The following is a 22,089-nucleotide window of genomic DNA, read 5'->3' as shown; positions in this document are numbered from 1 at the left end:
AGTCGTCAATCAAAATATACTCCGTGCAGAAATGTATAATAGTGCAGAATTATAACGTCGATAAACATCATACAAAAACCTACCCGTTTATCGTTAGTTCCACTCATATTTATTGTACTTCTGCTTTTTCGTTCGTCAACTTGAACATGAAAATACTAGTACATGTACCACTGTATTCACGCGAAATTTGCATACGAATGAATGTCACGCAATTAGCATAACAATGATTGTGACGTTACTATACGCAAGTTTCACTGCACCACGAGGGCCTGAAATGGGTCACCGTGACATTTCTTTCAAATACAAATTGCATGTGAACATAATCACATTGTTGACAAACTGAAAATTGGAGTACGATAAACATGAATGAAGCTAACGACAGCTAGCCGGGTAGGTTTTACGGTGACGTGATTATGTCTCCACACTCGTATCTACACTCAGAACGCTACCACTACTTCTACCGGCTTTATGTTTCTGTGCTTTCTGACAGGCACACGCTCGGCGGACTACTATCACTTGCGGTTAGACGCCACCGTATACCGCCGCTCATTAGGTACTTTGTTAAAAGACGATGGACATATTTAATACTAGTACCTGTTATTTGCATGTCTACATGTTTAATATCGGACTGTTGTTGGCCACTCAACATGTATTTTGTACATAGTAGTTATTTGGGGACGTACGTTCATGTAAATTTTATTGCGTGTTGTTATGTACTAGTGTGAAGACATTCGTCAGATATGGTGTCGGATAGAAAGCCGAGGTCAGTCCTTCTGTTACACTGGCTAGTGAACGAGCAACAGACCATTCACCGCTCATCACGTGAAAACGATTCAAACAGTACACAATACAGCTTATTTACATTCGGTAACAGCGCCTTACTTTTGTAACCAGACCCCCTATTTTACCACAAAAAAAGGTTAACCGGGGTTTTAAGTGTCTTTCTCAAAGCACGGATCTATCAAAGCTAGTCTAGAGGACTCGTACACTGAAAACAACAAAATACAGGCCAACCTTTTGTAATTTCACTTTCTGATTGATTGTCCACAACACAAAGAAGCAAGAATGAGGCTTATATCAATCAGCACAAACCTCAAATCACCATTTCAATATGTTAGATAACAAAGCAAAGTTTATATACTAGTATATTTATGGGGAACATACATATAGAACTGGCAATTTATATTAACGAAAGTGCCATTTTCTAAACCAGTGTCAACAGTATACTAATATTAGTTTTCATCTCTTTTTTTATTTTGTTTTGTTTTGTTTGTTAGAATAGTATTTGACTATGTTCTATTCAAAATTATTATTATTATTATTACTGACTATCCAGTTTCAAGCAACTTGTCCATGACAGTGACTTTGGGGTGTCTATTTTAAATGACTATCGCCGTCAGATGTATGTGAATTCCATTTTTTAACTCTATTCGCGCACAGTGATTTTCTACCCGTATTGTCGCCCGATTAAAATATTCCCGTTTGTCACAATAAGCCTTTTCAAGCAAAATACGGCGCGTCTCGCATTGCAGAACACCCAAATCTGTCGATGGATTTACAACACTTTACAACGGTTTGTCGCAAATACGAACAAAGCCCGGTTCCTCGGACTAAAGTAATACCGTAATGGGAAATAATATCGCGTCTCTTAGAATCATTTTTCTTTGCTGTTCCGCACTGACAGTCAGTTATGCCCGTATACCCGTAGGCTTGTGTAGTTGAGGTATAACAACTTTTTTACTGCAGCGAGTAAGCTACATCATGTTGACATTTATTCATATAAACCAGCGCCCTCTATAACAAACGCGAACGATTTTTGACTCCCATGTGCGAAGCACAAAAGGGAGTCTTTGCAGTTACCCTGTCTGTATGTCTGTATGTATGTATGTATGTCACTTTTTTTGTTCCACCGTTATCTCAAGAACCACTAATCAAATTTTGATGAAACTTGGTACATAGATGCTCTGGGATAATGCGCAGAGTTGATTAGGTTTTGGTAAAAATCTATGAATATTAATTACCTAATTTGCATGATAATTAGCTGATTTTTAGCTGTCCCAAGACTGTTCCACTGATATCTGAAGAACCACTCATTGGATTTTGATGAAATTTGGCACATGGATGCTCTGAACTAGTGCGCAGATTTGATTAGTTTTGGGTAAAAATCTATGAATATTAATTACCTAATTTGCATGATAATTAGCTGATTTTTAGCTGTCCCAAGACTGTTCCACTGATATCTGAAGAACCACTCATTGGATTTTGATGAAATTTGGCACATGGATGCTCTGAACTAGTGCGCAGATTTGATTAGTTTTGGGTAAAAATCTATGAATATTAATTACCTAATTTGCATGATAATTAGCTGATTTTAAGCTGTTCTATGACTTTTCCACTGATTTTTGAAGAACCACTCATTGAATTTCAATGAAACTTGGCACATGGATGCTCTGAACTAATGCACAGATTTGATTAGTTTTTGGTAAAAATCTGTTAATATTATTAATTACCTAATTTACATAATGATTAATCAATTTTCAGCTTTTCCACTGATATCTCAAGTACTAATCATAACATTTCAATAAAACTTGGTACATAGGTGTCCTATGACACTGCACAGACCTGATGGTTTTTAGGGTAATATCAGTACATATTAATTACCTAATTTGCATAATTAATTAACTTTAGCTTTTGATATTTCGAATAGTAATGATCACGTTTCAATGAAACATAGTTACTTGAGGACTGTGCAGAGACCTAATTAGTTTTTTGGTAAATATTTGTGCATATTAATCACCTTATTAGCATAATTAGTTAATTTTCAGCTTTTCATCTGATATCTCAAGTACTAATCATCACATTTCAATGAGACTTGCGACATAGATATTCTAGGACTATGCAGAGACCTGATTAATTTTGAGATAAAAAATTGTGCCTATTAATTACCTAATTTGCATAATTAGTTAATTTTTTGCTGTTCTATGGCTGTTGCACTGATGTCTAAAAACCACTCATTGGATTTCAATGAAACTTTTAAATAGTACCCATCACGTTTCAATGAACCTAAGACTATGCACCATATTAGTTTTTGGTAAATATTTATGCTTCTTAATCACCTAATTAACATAATTAATTAATACTAATATCTCAAGTATTGATCATCACATTTGAATAAAACTTGGTACATAAATGCTCTAGGACAATAGACAGCCTGATTAATTTTGGGTTAAAATCTGTTCATATTAATTCTCTAATTAGCATAATAATTAATATTTTTTTGGTTCTAATCACATTCCAATGAAACTTGGTACATTGTGCAGACCTTATTAGTTTTACCCCTAAATCTGTTCATATTAGTTACCTTATTTGCATAATTAGTTTTCAGCTATTCCATCAATATCTCAAGTATAAGTAATTTTGAATTAATTTTTAATGTGTCTCCAAAACTCTCAGCACACGGGAGTTCTTTCTAAGCTTTCTTTGATTTTTGGTATTGCCACGTTTAATAATTTGCAATACACATTTTGATCAAGTAAGGGTATCTTAACACTATATATACGCATTTCGAAATTGAACTTTAAATTTTAGAATTTTGCAGCAGAAGTTCGTTACGCGCCATTCACGCATTATGCGAGATCTCACAGTGAACGGAAAATCACACATTGTCTGCATTCAGGAATTAGCGTTCATGATATAATCTTCACAAATACTATGCACCTCATAATGTTCTTTCATATAATGGGCAATGTTTACTCCCAGGTCCCTTATACTGTGTTGTTCCACTAAAGTAATATCTAAACAGGGAAATTACAATTAATAATTAACATTATTACTTTTCTAGTATTCTTATATTAGTATTCTGTCAGGGGAAACAAATATTCCGTAGGAGATTCACACCTGAGGCTTTCCAAGAATGAGTAAACAATGTATGCGAGTAGAGTCATTATTCTCTATGTCTCCACCGACTCGTTGGTGGCGTGGTTGACGGTCCAGAATCACGGATTCAGTGCTGCAGTCGGCTCGAATGTTCGGAGAATGTCATCGCGTAGTTAGGGGACAGACTCGATCTTGTCGATTCGATTCTTGTCACGTGTCAATATGTGACGGTCAGATTATATTAAACATGGTATGATTACTCATTCCAGACACTTAGTACCACTACGGTACGTCGTCTCATGAACCTAGCTATGTCTTGTTGCATTGTTTGTATTAGCCCTGTGCTTTCTAGTTAATACAACTATTTATGAAATATATTTTGTTGTCTCTTCAGTTCGTCAAATTTAAAACAGATTGATGTGTTGATATTGTGTATTGACAATAGGTTTTCATTAGGCGTGTTATGGGTCTGATCTCAAACGAGTTTTACCAAATGGCTAACTCAGGTTTGCTCTGAAATGTAAAGAAATGTTAAAATGTACGGGAAGAATCGCACGTTTTAACTACTTGGTAGGTAGTCCACGAATTTAGCGTGGAATATGTTTGGTTATTACGCCGGCATTTTTGGGATTGATGTTGACCGTGTTATAACCTTTGGGCATACTATTCAAAATAAATTGAATTTTTTATTTGTTGGATGTCTAGTTTGATTTAGGGGTACAATATGGCATTGATAGCCTCTTGAATTTAACAGTTATGTTTATTCATGAAATACAATACCAACGAAACACTAGTAAATATTATAGAAATAATGACTCGGGCCAAGGTCGATATACAGATTTGTCGACCCGAAGAGAATGCTTGGGTGTATATATTAATCATTATACCGAACAAAACAAACATTTTGTAAAATACTGTATCGCAAATCGCTCCTGTCCAGGGTATTGAAAACATCCAGAAATATCTTCATTCACAAGTAGCTGTTTCATCACACTTCCAATGTAGTTATATTCTATAATCCCTAATTATTGTCACATTTAAAATTTTTGTAGATATCAACTACTTACGGCGGACTGTCTGACATTTCAGAAGCCGCCATGTTTATACATGACGCATGCGCACATGAACAAACAAAACATCACACTACACTGGGAGGACAATCGGACCTAAATTAAACGCATTATAACACATTTCCGGTTAAATGAACTACTTAATGAAACCCACATGTATATACGATACACAATGAGTAATACAATTACCTTGATGAAATAGAATCACTACACGAGGTATAATAATATTGTATATATTTGCAGACCAGCAATACACATAGAGGATATACCATGAATGACACAACTGTGTCAGGTTTATTTAACTCGTGTAGTAATTTTCATTTGTCCCGAGCTGTCTTGTAGAGTCACAACATCGATATCCTAGTTATCTATTCACAATCCATGACAAATCGCCACTAGATGTGAATGGAACAAATTTATGTGCGCGGAGAAGTTGAGGTGGGGAGAATTTGAAATAAGGTCTCACATTTATACGGATTTATTTAACATTCACGTTTTAGTCGACATCTGAAACTACCAGAAATATGCGAATTGTATAATTCTTCATGTTGTGTAAAACCACCATTATCCTATATTGTTAATGACGAGATGGCCTACTAGTATTCTACGGTAGTCAGCCATTATATGTCAAAAAGTCAGTATGCTTGCACGGATCAATCAGAGTGTTTGAATTTGTATTACATAGTATGGAAACATTATTACGCTGTATTATTACACTGAATTGCAATGATATACGGGATAGATATGTTTATTGAATCGATACATGATGCTTTATAATCATTACAATAGTAATATATGCTAAATATGTACATTGCATAAATCTTAAAAAAAAACATCACCAATATGTCATCATCGGAATAACATTGTCGAAACACAGGTAATGAATCAAAGTAGTTTCCAATTAAGCAGTGTTGGTGGAAAGATGGATATGTCATATGCAAGCCACATATATCTTGAAAATTGTACAAATTAGAAGATTATAAAAAAAATTTGGTATCGTTACAGCCTTGTAGAAAAGCGTAAACTCCACCACCATGAATTGTGAATTATCTTCTGAACCTTCATCTATGCTCTTACAAAATAATCATCGGCTACCTGTAATAATAATATGATTCGTCAACGAATGATATCAGCCACATGGTTATTACATAATGAGTATGACATTATTATATTCAATCAAAAGTACACGTAGGCTAAAAAAAATAATTTGAAAAAATGACTTTAGAGCAAAAGCCATCGTTGAGAGCAAGGTAGCCACGATACTTGTTTTTGCCATTCATGTAGTATTTCATTCTCTCATGTTAACACATTGACATGAATGAATAGATGAATGCTATGAATAGATGCCAGGAGAACGGAGAACAGAGAACGTGATGACCAAAGAAAACAGAAAACTAGTTTAGGGTCGTGTGGCTTCCATTTTCTCAACAGAACATCGGCGGTATTTTTTTAGATTCACACCTAGATTTGGTCAAAATATCTATTTTGAAACGCTAATAGGAATAATAGGTAATATGATAATAGATAATAGGAACAACACAAAGTTACAGGAAAACATCTTTTACGATACGAATTGGAGTTATTGGTATATAAGTTCCCGCCATGCAAAAAATAGGGAGTCATGAACAAATGTCTTTCATGGCGGGAAAGGGTAAAATAGTCAACTAGGTCACCTATTTATATATACTGAATCGAATAAAAAAGTAGTACCTCTTTTGATGTTTTTGGAAAATCATCACTGCAAGCTAGCCTTATTCTCGCTGCTGTCGCTGGACAGTTCAAATAGAAGTTGCCATGGAGACCAACATCTGATCTGGCTGAAGATATAGCATCTCTAATGGCAACCAGTGCAGATACTCCAAGTAAACATGGCGGTTCTCCAACTGCCTATAATTATTAATTACACAAATAAATATTAGTACGCTTTAAATTGCAGGTGTATTACGAATATATAGATTCGCATCTTAGCACGTCAAAGTTACCAAACTGATGTCAGTTGTTCCGGAACAAGTGAGATCATATCTTTCCGTATATCCCACCACTGATGGTCTACACAATTTTATCTTGGCATGTTGCCTATGAACTCGTCGATCATCATAATCTACTTGCCTTGGCAGAATATATACCACCAGGACACGTAGATCCTTCCAACAAATGCACATTGAATTGTCTTGGTATATCACTGATCCATGGTATTCGGTACATTCCTGGTCCCCTGGTCAGTAGTTCGCCTTTTTGTGAATATCGCAATTCTTCCATAATAAACAATCCATAACCTTGGATAAAACCACCTTCAATCTGAAAAAAGGCAAAAATAATACAAATCTAAAAATGTAATATACAACATGCACACACGTTAGTTTTAAAAGATAGCAATTCGTAACTAGATATGCATCTGGGCGATATGTCGTAAATGTCAAAGCGTCGATGTCGTTTTGATCTGTATTTGCCCATCAATGAAGATTATGTTTTCAGATTCTACTTCATTATAGATGGTGAACGACTATACAGCTAGGTCATTTTAACATCACGGAAGCGCCTTGTCACTAGAGGGCGCGTTTTATAGTAATGCTGTATCGTATTTTCAACCAATTTTTACATGTCAAACAGAAATTTCCGAATTCCCACTCAACATTAACGCCCAACAGGCAAATATAAACGACATTCAAATCAACATGTTTTGAATTTCCAACCATCTTTTTCGACTTCTAATTCTCGTCCAACTTTTACGTTGGCAATTTTTTACGACATTCCATCAAAACTTTTTTCTATAATTGTTTCGACTATTCAACCAATTTTTTACCAAAATCATCAAAACTTCTCAAAACTTGCAACTTCTCTTTTATGAATTTTAATTTTTTCGACTTTTAAACTACCTTTCACAACTTCTCTGTCTTCTCACCCATCGTTAACGTGTTCCTGACAATTTTAACTACTTTTTATGTAACGCCTTCGAATTTTCAACAACATTTACAACATTCCAACAAACCTTTTTCTATTTACCGTCCAACTTTTTAAAACTTTGCAAAACATTGGTTCGACTTTCCACACATTTAAGCTTCTCCAAAAAACTTTAATAACGACATTCCAAAAAAAAAAAAATTAGAAAATTCAACTCGCTTTTTCAACCAACTTTTCTGACTTTCCAACCAAAGTTCACGTCTTTACCTACCTAAACTTCACTCTAAACAACGCATGTAAAATACACTGTTTACACGACACGACGACTGTGACACCTTTTTATACCGACCGTAAACCGACAGTAAACAGGTATATTTGAAAAAAGCCTTATCAATCAACGAACGCTTTACCTGTCCAATGTCCAATGCTGGATTTAAACTTCGTCCTATGTCCATGACAATATCAACACGTCTCATTTGATGTTCACCGGTCAGGCAATCAATTTCAACTTCACAGCAGCCCGCACCGTACATAAAGTGATATTGCAAACGACTGGCGCGGTGATCTTCCCAGTTGAACCCTATATCGCCTGGGAACCTTTATGCAAGCATGCATTTAACAATTAGAATTTCATGAGTTTTCATTAATTTCATTTCATTAAACATATACAAAAACACTGTTTGATATTTCTAAACAAGTTACGTGGTTCTTTCGTTCTCAATAAGTTTCCAAGCAATCCTTTGCTTCTAAGGTGTTTAATAAAACGACTGACGTTTGGTGTATGCCACCCTCAAGTTACCAAGTTTGGGACGCCGTTTCGATAGCCGATAATTATCTTAATTTCAGGGATTTAATATAATATATGGGGAATATGGTATGGGATTAGCTCGAGGAATATATATATTAATTCATACGCTGATATGAAAAATCCTATGTGATAAATGTGTACTCACTTGTAGAATCCAGTTGCTGATAAGCTGACCCTGTGTGAATAAGCTGCATGGACCTAATTAACAAATGTTACCGTTTAATAATATACAGCGCCATCGATGTGTACAATGAGAAGAAATAATTTAATACACTTAATGCAATTTTGTAGGTTAAATTATGGCCGTAGGTATACTAAAGTATACTAAAAACAATTTTCGAACAAAGCAATCATATTTCACTGAACCGAATATTAGTGAGTTATTCGAAGAATATTTGAATACATTAAAGCATTATATTCTAGGAGTATGTATTCATAAATTCATAAACATACCCAATCTTCCCATGATCCTTCAGGATTTCCAAGCATGAACGGTTCTAACCGCTTCATTATAGTCTCGCATGCAAACTGAAAATGATATATAATGTAGTAATTACGATTTAGTTTACATGAATACTGTTCAAATTAAACAATGTCCAACGAGACAGTTAACTAGCCATACAGGGAAAAAAAAACTACCTTAATTGCGGTGCCGAATAAATCTGTTCCTGCTGACCCGCCAGTACTAGTCGCGTTCGGTACCTTATCCGTACTTGTCTCATTGATATGTATACGTTCAGAGGGTATACGTAGAACACGACTTGCAATCTGTATTGTCTTGGTATGTAACCCTTGACCCATCTCTATACCACCATGGGTAAGTAACACTGAACCATCCAGATATATATGCACCAATGCAGCGCCCTATATGTTGGATACGAAAAGTCACTGTTTTCATCTTTCACGTGTAAATTCATATTATGTAATATTGAGAATGTCTATGCGGTGTCAGAATTGAGGATACACGCTTTTACTCTAGGAGTAGACCCAATGACACGGGACACGACAAGGTGCGTATTCAAGTACGAGAGTTATACATCAGTGATAATGTACCAGTTATTATACAAGATAAATCACGTGACACAAAACGCCTGACATGATTGAACGATATTTAGATATCTACCCGCATGGATCGCGAACAATGAATAAATGTACGAGTTTTAACACTTTCACTGGTCCTGAATCTCCAGGCCACACATGTCGCCGTGGTAAACTGCAGTTAGTCCAATTTTAATTAGCAACGTAATGTTGATGAAACATGGAATGATATTTGCATCTTGGGTAATTTAACACTTAGAACGCCATATTTTCTTCAGCCAATATTTAGGCGAAGCACTTTGCATATTTTTATGTATTTTTCTATAATTTCTTTGTTTTTGGAACAAATGTAATTTTATTTGTGTTAGATTGACTTTGCTGGTCAATTGGTTACCCAATAGTATATCATATATTGGTCAGTATACCCACGTAGGTTTGCACGCAACTCAACACGAGGTGTGTATAAAGATGACATTATAAATCACGAGAAGCCACTGTAAACTGTCGGGAATAGACAGACACAATGTCTGTTACCACGTTACGTAACATGCAAGGTTATTTACATTGCTTGATTGCCTTCCGGACCAACTACGGGTTGGACCAACTACTGTTTTAGTGTCCATTAGCGGCACCCTTTCAAGTTTACAGTAATGACTTTGACATCTGTTTTTATTGTATTTAAGTGTGTAGTATCTGAAATAAAGTTAGTTGTTCACTAGCCTCAGAAGCGTAAATATCGTCTTGACTGACTTCTCTACTATCACCCACATAAACTCACCTGATTAGCAACAATCCCTATTATACCCGTCATTCTCTGGATAGGAACAATGGCTAATCCGCGTTTCTTCCAACGATTTGTTCTGTGAATAATAAAAACTTAATGTTAATTCATATGTCATAAATTATACAGCATCGGTGTAGTGACTGGCTGATTACATAACGCACTGTGCTTGTATCGACAAACCTATTAAAATGATCAATTGTTTCACGTCTACTGTCGAAATCACTTTTCAGAAGGCACTCGTTCCAGCATCTTTTTAAGTTAATAACATCAGGTAGCTCTTGATAAAAATTATCACTGTCACCAACTTTATACAAATTCATTGCGCGGACCTAAAAACAAAGATATATTGTTAAAGTATAGCATAAAATGCACACACTTGCACACGCAGAGATCGTACAGCATTTATTTTGAAATAACCATGAACAGTGTTAAATAAAGCAGTCTGAACATTCCGATACATTAAGCAAACGCACGGACATTAGACTACAGTACACCACCTCACCTTCTCGGGAGAAATACCGCATTTTGCTGCTACCAGATCCATAATAGTCTCAATACCTGCCATTGGTTGCACAGTCCCCGCTGCTCGCATGATTGTGTTGGATTGGACATTTGTCCTGCAAGCCTTACCAGTCATACTGTACACTGGAATCTTATAGGCATTATGCAATTGATGCATCATAACGTCTACTATCTGAAGAAAATGGCGTGTGTTACGGCAAAATTGTGCTCGAAATAAAAGACATATCAATTAACATACTATCGAATACATGGCCATGCACATTGTATGTTCCTGACAAATTTACTCTTCCGATAGTGCTCGTTGTTTGATTTCAACCATGCGCTCTTGAAATACGTAACATCAGAGAGGTTGCCTTTCATTTTTTACTAGTAATACTCACTATAACGGACAAGTTACAAGTATATCCCGCATTCACGAACAATTCACTTTCAAGCGCTCTAAGCATTCCGTCTTTGTTGAAACCAACTTTAAACTTCAGCAAAAATGGGTGTCTCATTCCAGTACATTGCATGTCCGTGTCCCTGCCAAGGACTAGGCGTACTGGTTTTCCAGTCCTAGATGTAAGAACGATGTCAAAACTGTAACACATGGCAAAACATTGTTGTAAGTGTGAATTGGTTTGTATTTTGGAAAATAATGTTGGTTTTACCTGCCAGTCATTGTAATTGCCCGATGAAATATCATGAAAAATTTGTCAAAATAAAAATTGGTACGTATGATCATCAAAATAGGACATATAATAGACCTCAAATATATGAAACGCTTCTATCTGAACAGAAACCAGCACAGGCAATATTTGAATACTTGCTTATACTTTATGTATCTCGCTCATGATGGAACGTTCTATCTGCTTAATGGAGTCAGAGAGAGCGTTTTGTGAAGTTGAGAAAGAATTGTTAGTTAGTCTCTTTTTTACGTGTTGTGTTTTGTGTAATTTATTTCAGATGGAATTGTGCTCGAGATCCCGGTACCATTATTACGACAGTGCCCTGTCAGATATACTGCAAAGTTTCAAGGTAACGATGTATCATTTTGGGACATTCATTTACTATGAAGACATCATTGAGTATCATTTACATTTCAATAGTGCCAGCAGTGTTATAAATGCTTACTTGTTTGCAGCGACAGCACATGCCATAGCCAAATTCGTGGAGGTTGTAGTATCTTTACCACCAAATGCCCCTCCAACTCGCCTTATTTTACACGTAACTTTATGAGCTGGGATACCTAGGGCGTCCGCCACGTGCATCTAGTAATGAGCAGACGTGTAACGATGGTTTTGAATAATTAAACATAGAAAGAAAAATTACCACATTTTATTAAACCAGGTTTTAAATATTCATCACCATATTATCAACAATTATGATACCAAAGAATTAGAAATATGGCTCGGCATTATAATTGACCAATAAGTAACAAATACATGGATGTAGTAGGTATGCATAATGCATACGTAACTTACCTGTACACCAAAAAGGTTCTGTGTTGACACAGTCATCAACATTTCATTGCACTCATTTGGCTGTGCTATACAACACTGGTTCTCCATATAGTAATGATACTGGCCACCAACACGAACCTCGCCTTCCACCACGAAATCCGATTTTTCAAATTCGGCGTTTACATCACCTTCTTCTATATGACGGAATGGTTGCATATACGATTCCTTACAGATAGCCTCCTAAGTATAATTTAGTAACATAAATATGATTATATTATACTGAGTTCCTGTAAGTTGGTCGCATTATTGATCAGTTAAAAAATGCGACAACACAATTCAATTATTGGTTTATTTAATATAATACGGAGGTTATTACGAGGATACTGCAAATTATGCACGAAGACAGTACAGCGGTAGTATCGACCGACGCGTGTATAATACATCTTTTCCTCCCAAGGATAGGTCATGGGAATGCCGAAATCTAAAAAGTTTAGAACAGATTTAACGGATTTCTTTCTTTTTTAATATTAGAGGTCGCTCACGCGCGTAATCGCTTCATAATTGGAATTCGCATTTCCTAATATGGTAGGATAAACATACTAAGTGCAATACCGCAAAATTACGGCACACTGTAACTTATGGCGTTACGATGACAGATGTATAATAATGGTACATACCTCGATGGTCAGAATGTGTTCCACCTCTCCATATTCGACTTTAACTAGATTTGCTGCTTTACGGGCCAGCTGTGGTGTATCTGCGACGATTCCCCCAATAATTTGACCAACACACAAAACCTAAAATGTAACATTTATTACTGAGGTATCGTCGACATCCCGTGTTCTACAATTAACACAACATCGTTGTTTGCAAATTATGACATTACAAATCAAGTGTAGATTATCCTCAAAAACAAAAAAATACATGTTTATAAAGAATTGGAAATGGCTGCCAAAATGTTGTGTTTTCCTCCCATTTGAATATTTTAAAACGGATAATCCTTACAAAAACAACTGTAAGGCAAAAGAGAAATAACAACGACTACAGCAAAAATCATTATTGTCGGTAAATTTTAAACAGTATTTGTGACGCGTGAAGCGCGTTTGTTACAACAGTGATGTTTTCTCCAGTTTCATTTTCAACAGCTTTGACTAACTTCGAAAATAAAGAGTGGGTGAGCCAATTCGTGTGCCTGCGCTTTTTAAAAAAAATATTTAGCCTCTTGAAAAAAAAACTTGAAAATAAAATACATGGAATATCAGTGATAAGTTAATTCAAAACTGTATCAAATTAAACACCAGTTTTCAAATTTTACGAGATTCCAAGTCTTTTTACCTTTTGGCATTATCAGTGACTCAAACATGCTTTATTAAACAAAAAGGACTGTTTACATCGATATTTCAAGCATACCTCTTCCGTTGCAAAAATAGCCTCCTCCAAATTATCAGGGTTTATCAAACTCCATCTGTTGTTGCCAGGAACATCAACGGCCCCGACAAAAGAATGGACACCATCCTGCGAGATCGCTTCCGATGTGTCAATTGAACTGAAATTACAAATTACAAAAAATATTTAAGCATGAGACATTTCGCACACAGTACAATACAATATGTTCGAATGTTTTGCTGCCGTCTGAATCTTATTTTTTTCAGTTTTCGCTCAGCTGAATTGTTCTAGTTATTCGTGAGTAACTTGTTTTTATTTGGATATTGTATGCTGTCGACGACCAAGATGGCTGCTGCTCACACATGGCCTCCGTCAACACTAACAATGTTGATGGCATTCCGGTTGAAACTTATTATTGCTTTTTAACTAAGGTTACAACATTGGTCGACTTGGTCTCTGCCGCTGACCGTGGAGATCTCCACATTTCTTTTGAAACTCTTGCCTACCTCTCAACAAACATTTTTTTGAAAAGGGTGAACTGAATATCACGCATCCTTCAACCCAAATAAGCACCGTGCGACTTTTCTATATAAATAATTAACAATAAACTAATATTTAAAAAGAAATAAAAAAGTAGTAGCGAAAGATATTAGAACAAATAACTACAAAACAAAGAAAAGAAAATAATTTGGATAAGATGAAACGAAAATAAGCTTGAACAGCTAATCTATTCAGATCTTTTTGACTAGTACTAGTGAATACAATTTGTATATAGCTCTAAACATACAATACTAAGTATGACAGACAGACAGACAGACAGACAGACAGACAGACAGACAGACAGACAGACAGACAGACAGACAGACAGACACTTTTGAATCTATATTTGAATTTTGAATTTCTCAACTCTTAAGAAAGCTTATTCAAAAGAATAAAGGCCAGCATACAATATCGCAAGTTTTTCAATGGAAGAGTTCATTTTTGGTACGGCAAGGTCCCCCTAGTTTTGATATTGTGATGGATATATTTTAAAGCAAAGTGTGTGAAGTTTTTCCCTGGATAAGGTCATATAGTTAGAAACGTGGAATTAGGGAGGCTTAACAATGTCATAGATTTTGACAAATGAATGCCGAGGGCGTGGTAAAATTGGAGGTTACAATTCTGGCGATCATTTCCCCAGATTTCTAAACCCTAAGCGAGGCGAGGCTTGGGGCAAAATGCCACAACATTAGCAAAAAAATAACTTTTTTATTTGTGATTAGTCCAAGTGAGATGTGAGATGTCAATTTCAAAGCTGTAACTGATTCAGCCTCGTACTTCCGCGTGATTGTGCTAATCACAATATACACATCCCTAGTCTGTGATAACTTGAAACAGATGATATTTGTTGTATGTTTCTTGTTCTGTGATTTAAAAGTTTTATTTTTTGTTGGCAAGGAACGTCCACGTGGCAAAGGGATACGAACCAGGGTTAGGATTTTATTTTACACTTGGACTATATAGCCCAATGAAATAGAATATATATACATTGTTAACACTGATTATGTTAAATCATGTATGTTATGCATTTCAAAAACATGGCTCATCCGAAGCTTTGACTTAAAACTAGAATCCTTTCTAGCGCAATAATATGAGGTTATTACGAGAATACTGCACAGTATGCACAAAGACAGTGCAGTGCAAAATTACGGCATGCTGTATAACAACATGATATACTTACAGTATTTTGGCATGTGCTTGCTTACTAATGACAAGTGCAAAATGTAGTTCATCTATGTAGAGAAAAAATGAATGATAAAACAGTTATTTTTGTTAAATACAATGCGAGTTATAAACATAGTGAAATTCGTATTATATTATGTAAAAGTATAAACAATTTTATTTATTTTACCTTGTTCGGGTTTTATGTCATCTAAAAATAATGCTTGTCCAGTGGTTAAATGTAAACTTGATTCATTCATTACTGGTCGTCCCACAGGGTCATCATCCGACTGTTCACAAGGTACGCCCTGTAGACAAATGAGGATAAAGTCATGTTTCAGGATTTTTAACTGGGTTTACATCAGAAATTGTTAATGCATGTTGGACTGTTTCTAACATGCAATATACAATTACATGTTTATTAAGTCCGTGTTGTACATACCTGAAATACTTGTGTACTGCTATTAGCTGGTAATTCCATTGAATTCAACGTTGTTTGATATGATAACGGTATCGGAAAAACAATGCCAGGCTAAGGAGTAAATTTAAACATGACAGCATATAAATTAAGTAAGTCGAAATAGTTCTGCTGTCCTACAAGAACATTGTGGCAGCCACGCATAAGACAAAACACTGTGAATCCACTAAATTGAAGTTTGGTTCCGACTATTAAGAACATGCCAACCTAATTTCATCAAACAAATTATGTAAACATAAAATCAATCGGGCAGGTAATTTCAAAGCGAAAAATTAGAATAACATTTTTTATCAATAATAAGACAATTATTCGCTAAAAATATAGAATTAATGATATCGTCACAAAATGAACAAATATACTAGAGGTCCACCCAAGGTACCTATATATAATATATCAAAGCATGTAGTTTTCAAGAAGAAGCCAAAATGTAATAATTAATAAAAATGGTACATTCCAAAGGACACGATTTAACGTCTCTGGTTTTATGTCAATATGCATATCACGTGCTTTATTCAATAATTATACATGCTTTACTCACTCACCAGTTGTTGACTTAGTTCATTCTGCACGTTTAAATAAAATTGAAAGAAGAAACTCTGCAATAGGTTCTTTCGATACTCAACAAACCCGCCTTCTTTCGACATTTCCAGCTTCTCTACCAGCATGCGCTGAACATCTCTAAGAAGACACTCGTCCCATTTTCTAAAACAAACGAACGTTTCAACTTTCAATTTCAATAGATTCATATCACCTTCACACAGGTTTCGGCAACAATTCAATAATGCAAATAGCTGAAGAACATACTGCGCAGTCATCGGCACAATGATGTTATTACCTTCCTTGAATATGCTCCATCATGTCAGTTGCCATGACCACTGTTGGTCCAGTTCCAGCAAAACAGAGAGTAAGTATCCGAATGACGTCACTGTTGTCTTCAAAACAAACATTCATACCAGCACTTATCATTGCAACGTCTCTATCTCGACGGTGAACTTGATTGTTCACTTTATACCCACTAAAATATTCGTCCTGATGAATGAGAAAACTATTGTTTTGAACAGCAGTGCAATGTGATTTGAACATTATAGAACGAGGTGTAATACAACAGTTGTTTTGTCACGATAAAATATAACACACATTGTATGCAGAATTATTCGGTCATTTTTGGAGCAAACCATTTGTAAATGGCATATGGATATATTATTTTATAGATAAATTAATGGCGGTTATTGGCATTTGGAAGAGATTTCAAGCGACAAGCAGGCATAACGTTACTTCTAGTTCTCTTCCACGTAAATAGCTACCATCTTAGGTACGTTAATTTTCAACAAAAGGAATATAATCTGATGACTTACAAGAGAGATTAAAAGATAGAAGTACGTTTGTGAACAGATAGATTTCTCAGATTATAAATTGTTAGTTCAAGGGAGAGTCATTGAATTACCTTTGTTGAAAATCTTATTGTCAAACTAATTAAAAGTTCATCTTCCTTGAGACACGTACTCCTAGGCCCAGTGAAGAAGGTATTATCCATATTTATGGTTCGTTCGCCATCTATTAAATACAGAATAAGCAACATGTATAATTTTAATTGCACATCATATTTACATATAATGTTCCCACCCAGTTATGATCTTATTCTAATTTCAATACATTTCACATAGTTTTCTGTAACAGTTCTGCAATTGATGCATGTGTGCATGATTTCAAAGCATACCTTTGTGAGAAGCAACAATAAGAGTGACGTCAGCAGCCATCAACATAGGATTGATATCAGATAAAGGACTGGCACTCATTATATGGCTACCAATACCCTGGAAATGGAACAATATAAGCATTAATAGTACAACACATACTAAATATCTGTTGATTATGTAATCAGTTACTTGTTGAAATATTACTCACCGCAACATTTCTCAATTGTTGGTCGCCTATCATTTCCAACATTTCCATTAGGGATCTATATATCTTTGTCTTGCTCTCTAGTACAAACATCGAATAATGTAATTCAACACAGATCGCCACAGTTATAATACGTACATCTAATGACATCGAGCCAATTAATTACTAATCATGGTGGTGCACAATATCAAATTATATGGTTAAACTATCAAAACAAATCGCTTTGCACGAAATTATCCCTTCATTGCTACTAACTTGGTAATTCGTCGACTCTTCTTTTGAGAACGTCGTACATACGACTCATAGTGACAGAAGAACCAAATGTGATACCAGAGTCTGTGATATCAATCTGGTTTAACTCGGGTACGTGTGTTGCTGATATCAAAGTAGTTTTTATATTCTTGGGTCTTGGTTCAAATCCTTTACATGCGAATCAATGAATATAAAAAAAGGGTGTAATTAGTTGTGGAGTGTATCATTATTGTAATATTTTGTACAGTAGTCGCATTTATGCCACATTCTGCAGTAGCAGTGTTTTTTGTATGTATTTTATTGCATTTGTTATCAATACGTGAATGTGCCTACCAACTTCAGCATTGCCCACAACCAATTTAGCAGTTGGTAACCCAGTCTTCAATTTGAGTAGTTCCTTTAAAGTGGTAGGTCGAATCCAGTCAACCGATTCCCCAACAAACCGAACTGTTTGTGTTTGAAACCAATTCTTCGTCTGCATTATATAATATGAAAGGGGCATTTAATGATATCGATAGTAACAAAAACACTATTGCGTCTAAGTGGATGAGAACAAAATATTAACCACATTACCTGCAAAGCCGGTGGGAATATAAGTTCTTGAGAAGGGTCGTAAGGTTCACAATCTTTGAGATCAACTGAGAGATTCAAGCGCTGGAAGAAAATGATTCTATAGGCTATTACATTTGTTTATTTTCACACGAAAAAGTTCAACTTGTATGGCGCAATACCAAATGCATATACGTATAATTGAAGTGCATGTACGATCGCACGCGTGTTTGGAGTTCGCATCTACATCATGAGTACAATGAATTCACAAAACACTCCCCAAATGATTGACAATTTATATATATTGAGTTCATTCAGAATTAAAGTTCACAATGATGACGCTGCTAACATCATTGGACCATTATTCAGAATTTATTTCATTCATTTCAAAGTACTATGCACACAAATACCCACAGGCGTCCATCGATTCTGTCGCCAAAAAAACAACTTACAGTCTCATTATGCTGGTCAGCATTACAGACAGAGAGGTAACCACAGCAACCATTCTTAAAAAAAACAAAAAAACTAGGATATTATGCAATCCAATTCATATATGCACCTAAACTTTAAATCTACAATCTAAAATTACACGAAAGGTAAAAAAAAAGCACTTCAGATACACGTGCTACCTGAGCGAAAGTCTTGAATCCGTCCAATATTGACCTATATCCAGTGCAGCGACACAAATTCCCTTTCAGACACTTTTCGATATCCGAGATGGTAGGGTCGGCATTGTTCCGTAATAACGTGTACATTGACATTACCATTCCAGGTGAACAAAATCCACACTGCAGACCATGGGCTTTCGCAAGACGTTCCTGCATTTAAAATAGAATAATAATAATAATACATTTGGTAACATGAATCGATGACATATTACAGGCAAATTAAAGCACTTGAGGTAATGAATTGAGAACGAACCTGTACGGGATGCAGCTTTGTCTTTGTTGATCCAACACCTTCCACTGTGGTGATAGCCATACCATGTACAGAGCATACAGGGGTATAACATGCATTGATAGCATAATGTCTGCATCAAGATGTTTAGAAAGTAATACAATTTTAAAAATTTAGTGCAAGACTCACCGTTGTGTTTATAATATTCGTTAAATTACAGATATGAGTCTTAACAACGCAATTGATTATAAATCAAGTATAAGTAGGCAATATGGCGAATAAATGGCATAAATAAAACAAAACATAGGATAATGACCTAAGACTATGACCCAGCTACTATCTAAGCATACGTGGCCGATGTGTGACAACCAAAAATACGAACTTATCTTATATAAGTAAAGGATACGATATCTTCTTGTCCACGTGGTCATATTTTGACAGCATCACAGTACAAGCTCCACATCCTCCTTCACCACAAGACAATTTACTTCCTGTTAATCTTACTGAACAAGAAGTCAAGGCCATACAAACAAAGATGATTTACATTTACATGATTTACATGTCAACGCTAAGTACATCAGCTATAATCACGACGTTGGTATAACTTGCTGCGAATTCAAGATGTATTTAATGTATTCGCTGTGCCAAATGAACCGTCAGTAACCGAAGCAACCAAATAATTGCGTTTGACTGCATTGTCGGAAAACGGGGATACGAGATGCACCGCATTCTGAAAATACTGAAATTCTACAATACTGAAATTCGATTTTCATTAGAAATAAATTGTTTATGTGGATAACTTCGGGAGAAATAATTGATATCGTATCTTGATAAATCAGGTACATAGTCCGATGAAATACCAAACACACAAGTTTGTCCACTATGTTTGCTGCCTCAACAACGTTTCATGAAAAATCATACTTAATGTGTTATCAAGAAGTAATGTCAAGAAATATAATATTCAATATGAACAAAAATAAATATTTTCTTTTTGCGAACATAAACAGGTATGATTTTTTAGCATCTACTGTCTTACTGTTAAAAATCAACAAATTAAATTTAACTATTGATACACTGCTGTCCACCAACTACATTGTTATAAATATTATAGCTATGAAGTCGTATTCATTTCATCACTTCTACTCAGCGTATTTGCCATTCCCGTCACTAATATTGACAGCATTTGAAAGGATACGCTTTCTCCTGATGTAGTTTAATAAAGTTGTTTCAGGGTCTACATGCTTGTCTGTAAACTAACAAATAAGTAGTAGTTGTTGTATTTGTCTTTTTATTAATACGTGAGAATGGTGACGTTAGCCTTTGAGACCCAGGTATTAGGCCAGTCCCACCTGTTATCGTCACCATAGATTTACAACAATACGCGGGAATGTTTACGTTAGCCTTTGGGACCAAGGTAGTAGTAGATGAAAACACTACGTACAACATAAGAAATCAATAAATCGGCTAATTACCATGCAAAGTACGTAAATTATATGCAGAGTTAAACTCCTTAACTCATCAGATATGTAGATTATCGCCAAGCACCCAACTACCAGTTTCACTGAATTAGTGCAAAAAATTGGCTAACACCTAAAATTGGCTAATTAATATCATGCAAATGAAGTAATTCAAGATATTAGTGAGATAGATAAAATTGGAGTAAATGCAAATTAGGTGATTACAGCTTCACTACCTAGATTTAACTAGGATATTCCTGGGACGCATGAAAAAAATACTCTAAAAAGTTAAAGTCAATATTTATAGTTCACATCGCCGCATTCATGCTTGCAACTGGAAGAGCGCACTGGGTTGTGAGAGATTCGAATTTCCTGTTTATCAAAACTAATCTGGCACAATTTCTTAAAACATGCACAAACAAACGAAGTAACCACAAACTTCGAATACACAATTCCTGTAAGTTGCGCCCTCTATAGGCGACGCGTAAATCGGCAACATTGAGATTGAATATTTTGCGGCCGTTCGTCCATATTATTTATGATACACATTTCATACTGTAAGTAAATTCGCTGCCACGGACGGTCGGACTACAAACAAACTCGCTACATGTTATACAGCTGCGTGATCCAAAGATAGGTTGGCATGTTAACCGTTTCAAGTCTATTTCATTCAATCAGAATGCACGACCTATTTACAAATCAAAACGTATGATCAAATACGTCACTACATTACGACAGTGACACACACTGAACTCGTCTGAACCTACAATCAACCGCGATGTTATCGAGAGCGGTGTCAGTGTCAGTAGGTCGTCATGAGTTTGCAGCTAGGCGATCTGAGTCGGAGAATGTTTGTCTCACCTTTTTACCGTTGACGTATACAACAAAATCGTCACTCATGTCAGTGCTAGACCGCACAGACTCTGTAGTGGCCATGGTGCAGCTTCAATGTCAGACAGAATAGGGCTAAACTCCAAACTCCAGGACTTATATCCTATCGGCGTTCGTATCATATGGCTTACCTGA

General features: G+C 35.6%; 2 protein-coding genes and 1 long non-coding RNA gene across 3 annotated transcripts in view; 1 reads left to right on the top strand and 2 right to left on the bottom strand.

The window, feature by feature from the left end:
* Positions 1-183, bottom strand: part of LOC100374539 (transmembrane protein 272-like) — a 5,631-nt gene extending 5,448 nt beyond the window's left edge. Inside the window, exon 1 of the mRNA XM_002737721.4 lies at positions 84-183. Within this exon, the coding sequence (XP_002737767.1) occupies positions 84-107 (24 nt within the window). The 5' untranslated portion in view covers positions 108-183. The remainder of the gene's footprint in view (positions 1-83) is intronic.
* LOC146739482 (uncharacterized) overlaps positions 1-16,919 on the top strand; it is a 25,110-nt gene extending 8,191 nt beyond the window's left edge. The window contains exons 2-3 of the long non-coding RNA XR_014930107.1: positions 11,945-12,016; positions 16,768-16,919. This is a non-coding gene — a long non-coding RNA (uncharacterized LOC146739482). The remainder of the gene's footprint in view (positions 1-11,944; positions 12,017-16,767) is intronic.
* LOC100374238 (xanthine dehydrogenase/oxidase-like) lies at positions 5,679-22,089 on the bottom strand. Its single transcript, XM_085502425.1, has 32 exons — positions 21,925-22,089; positions 20,802-20,859; positions 20,013-20,109; positions 19,631-19,739; positions 19,339-19,527; positions 19,162-19,215; positions 18,734-18,814; positions 18,494-18,635; positions 18,164-18,328; positions 17,912-17,988; positions 17,724-17,820; positions 17,451-17,560; positions 16,842-17,035; positions 16,549-16,708; positions 15,971-16,060; positions 15,719-15,836; positions 15,548-15,599; positions 13,852-13,987; positions 13,119-13,238; positions 12,463-12,681; positions 12,113-12,249; positions 11,380-11,554; positions 10,980-11,171; positions 10,658-10,806; positions 10,472-10,553; positions 9,295-9,519; positions 9,109-9,183; positions 8,801-8,853; positions 8,258-8,444; positions 7,052-7,244; positions 6,657-6,829; positions 5,679-6,041 (listed from the first exon to the last, which is right to left on the bottom strand). The coding sequence occupies exons 1-32, from the start codon at positions 21,997-21,999 to the stop codon at positions 6,012-6,014; spliced, it is 4,014 nt and encodes a 1,337-aa protein (XP_085358551.1). The 5' UTR covers positions 22,000-22,089; the 3' UTR covers positions 5,679-6,011.

This window comes from Saccoglossus kowalevskii, chromosome 8 (assembly GCF_978046115.1).
Source record: "Saccoglossus kowalevskii chromosome 8, keSacKowa6.1, whole genome shotgun sequence".
Lineage (NCBI taxonomy): Eukaryota > Metazoa > Hemichordata > Enteropneusta > Harrimaniidae > Saccoglossus > Saccoglossus kowalevskii.
The sequence above is the reverse complement of the archived record's forward strand: the minus strand, read 5'-3'. Positions and strand labels throughout refer to the sequence as shown.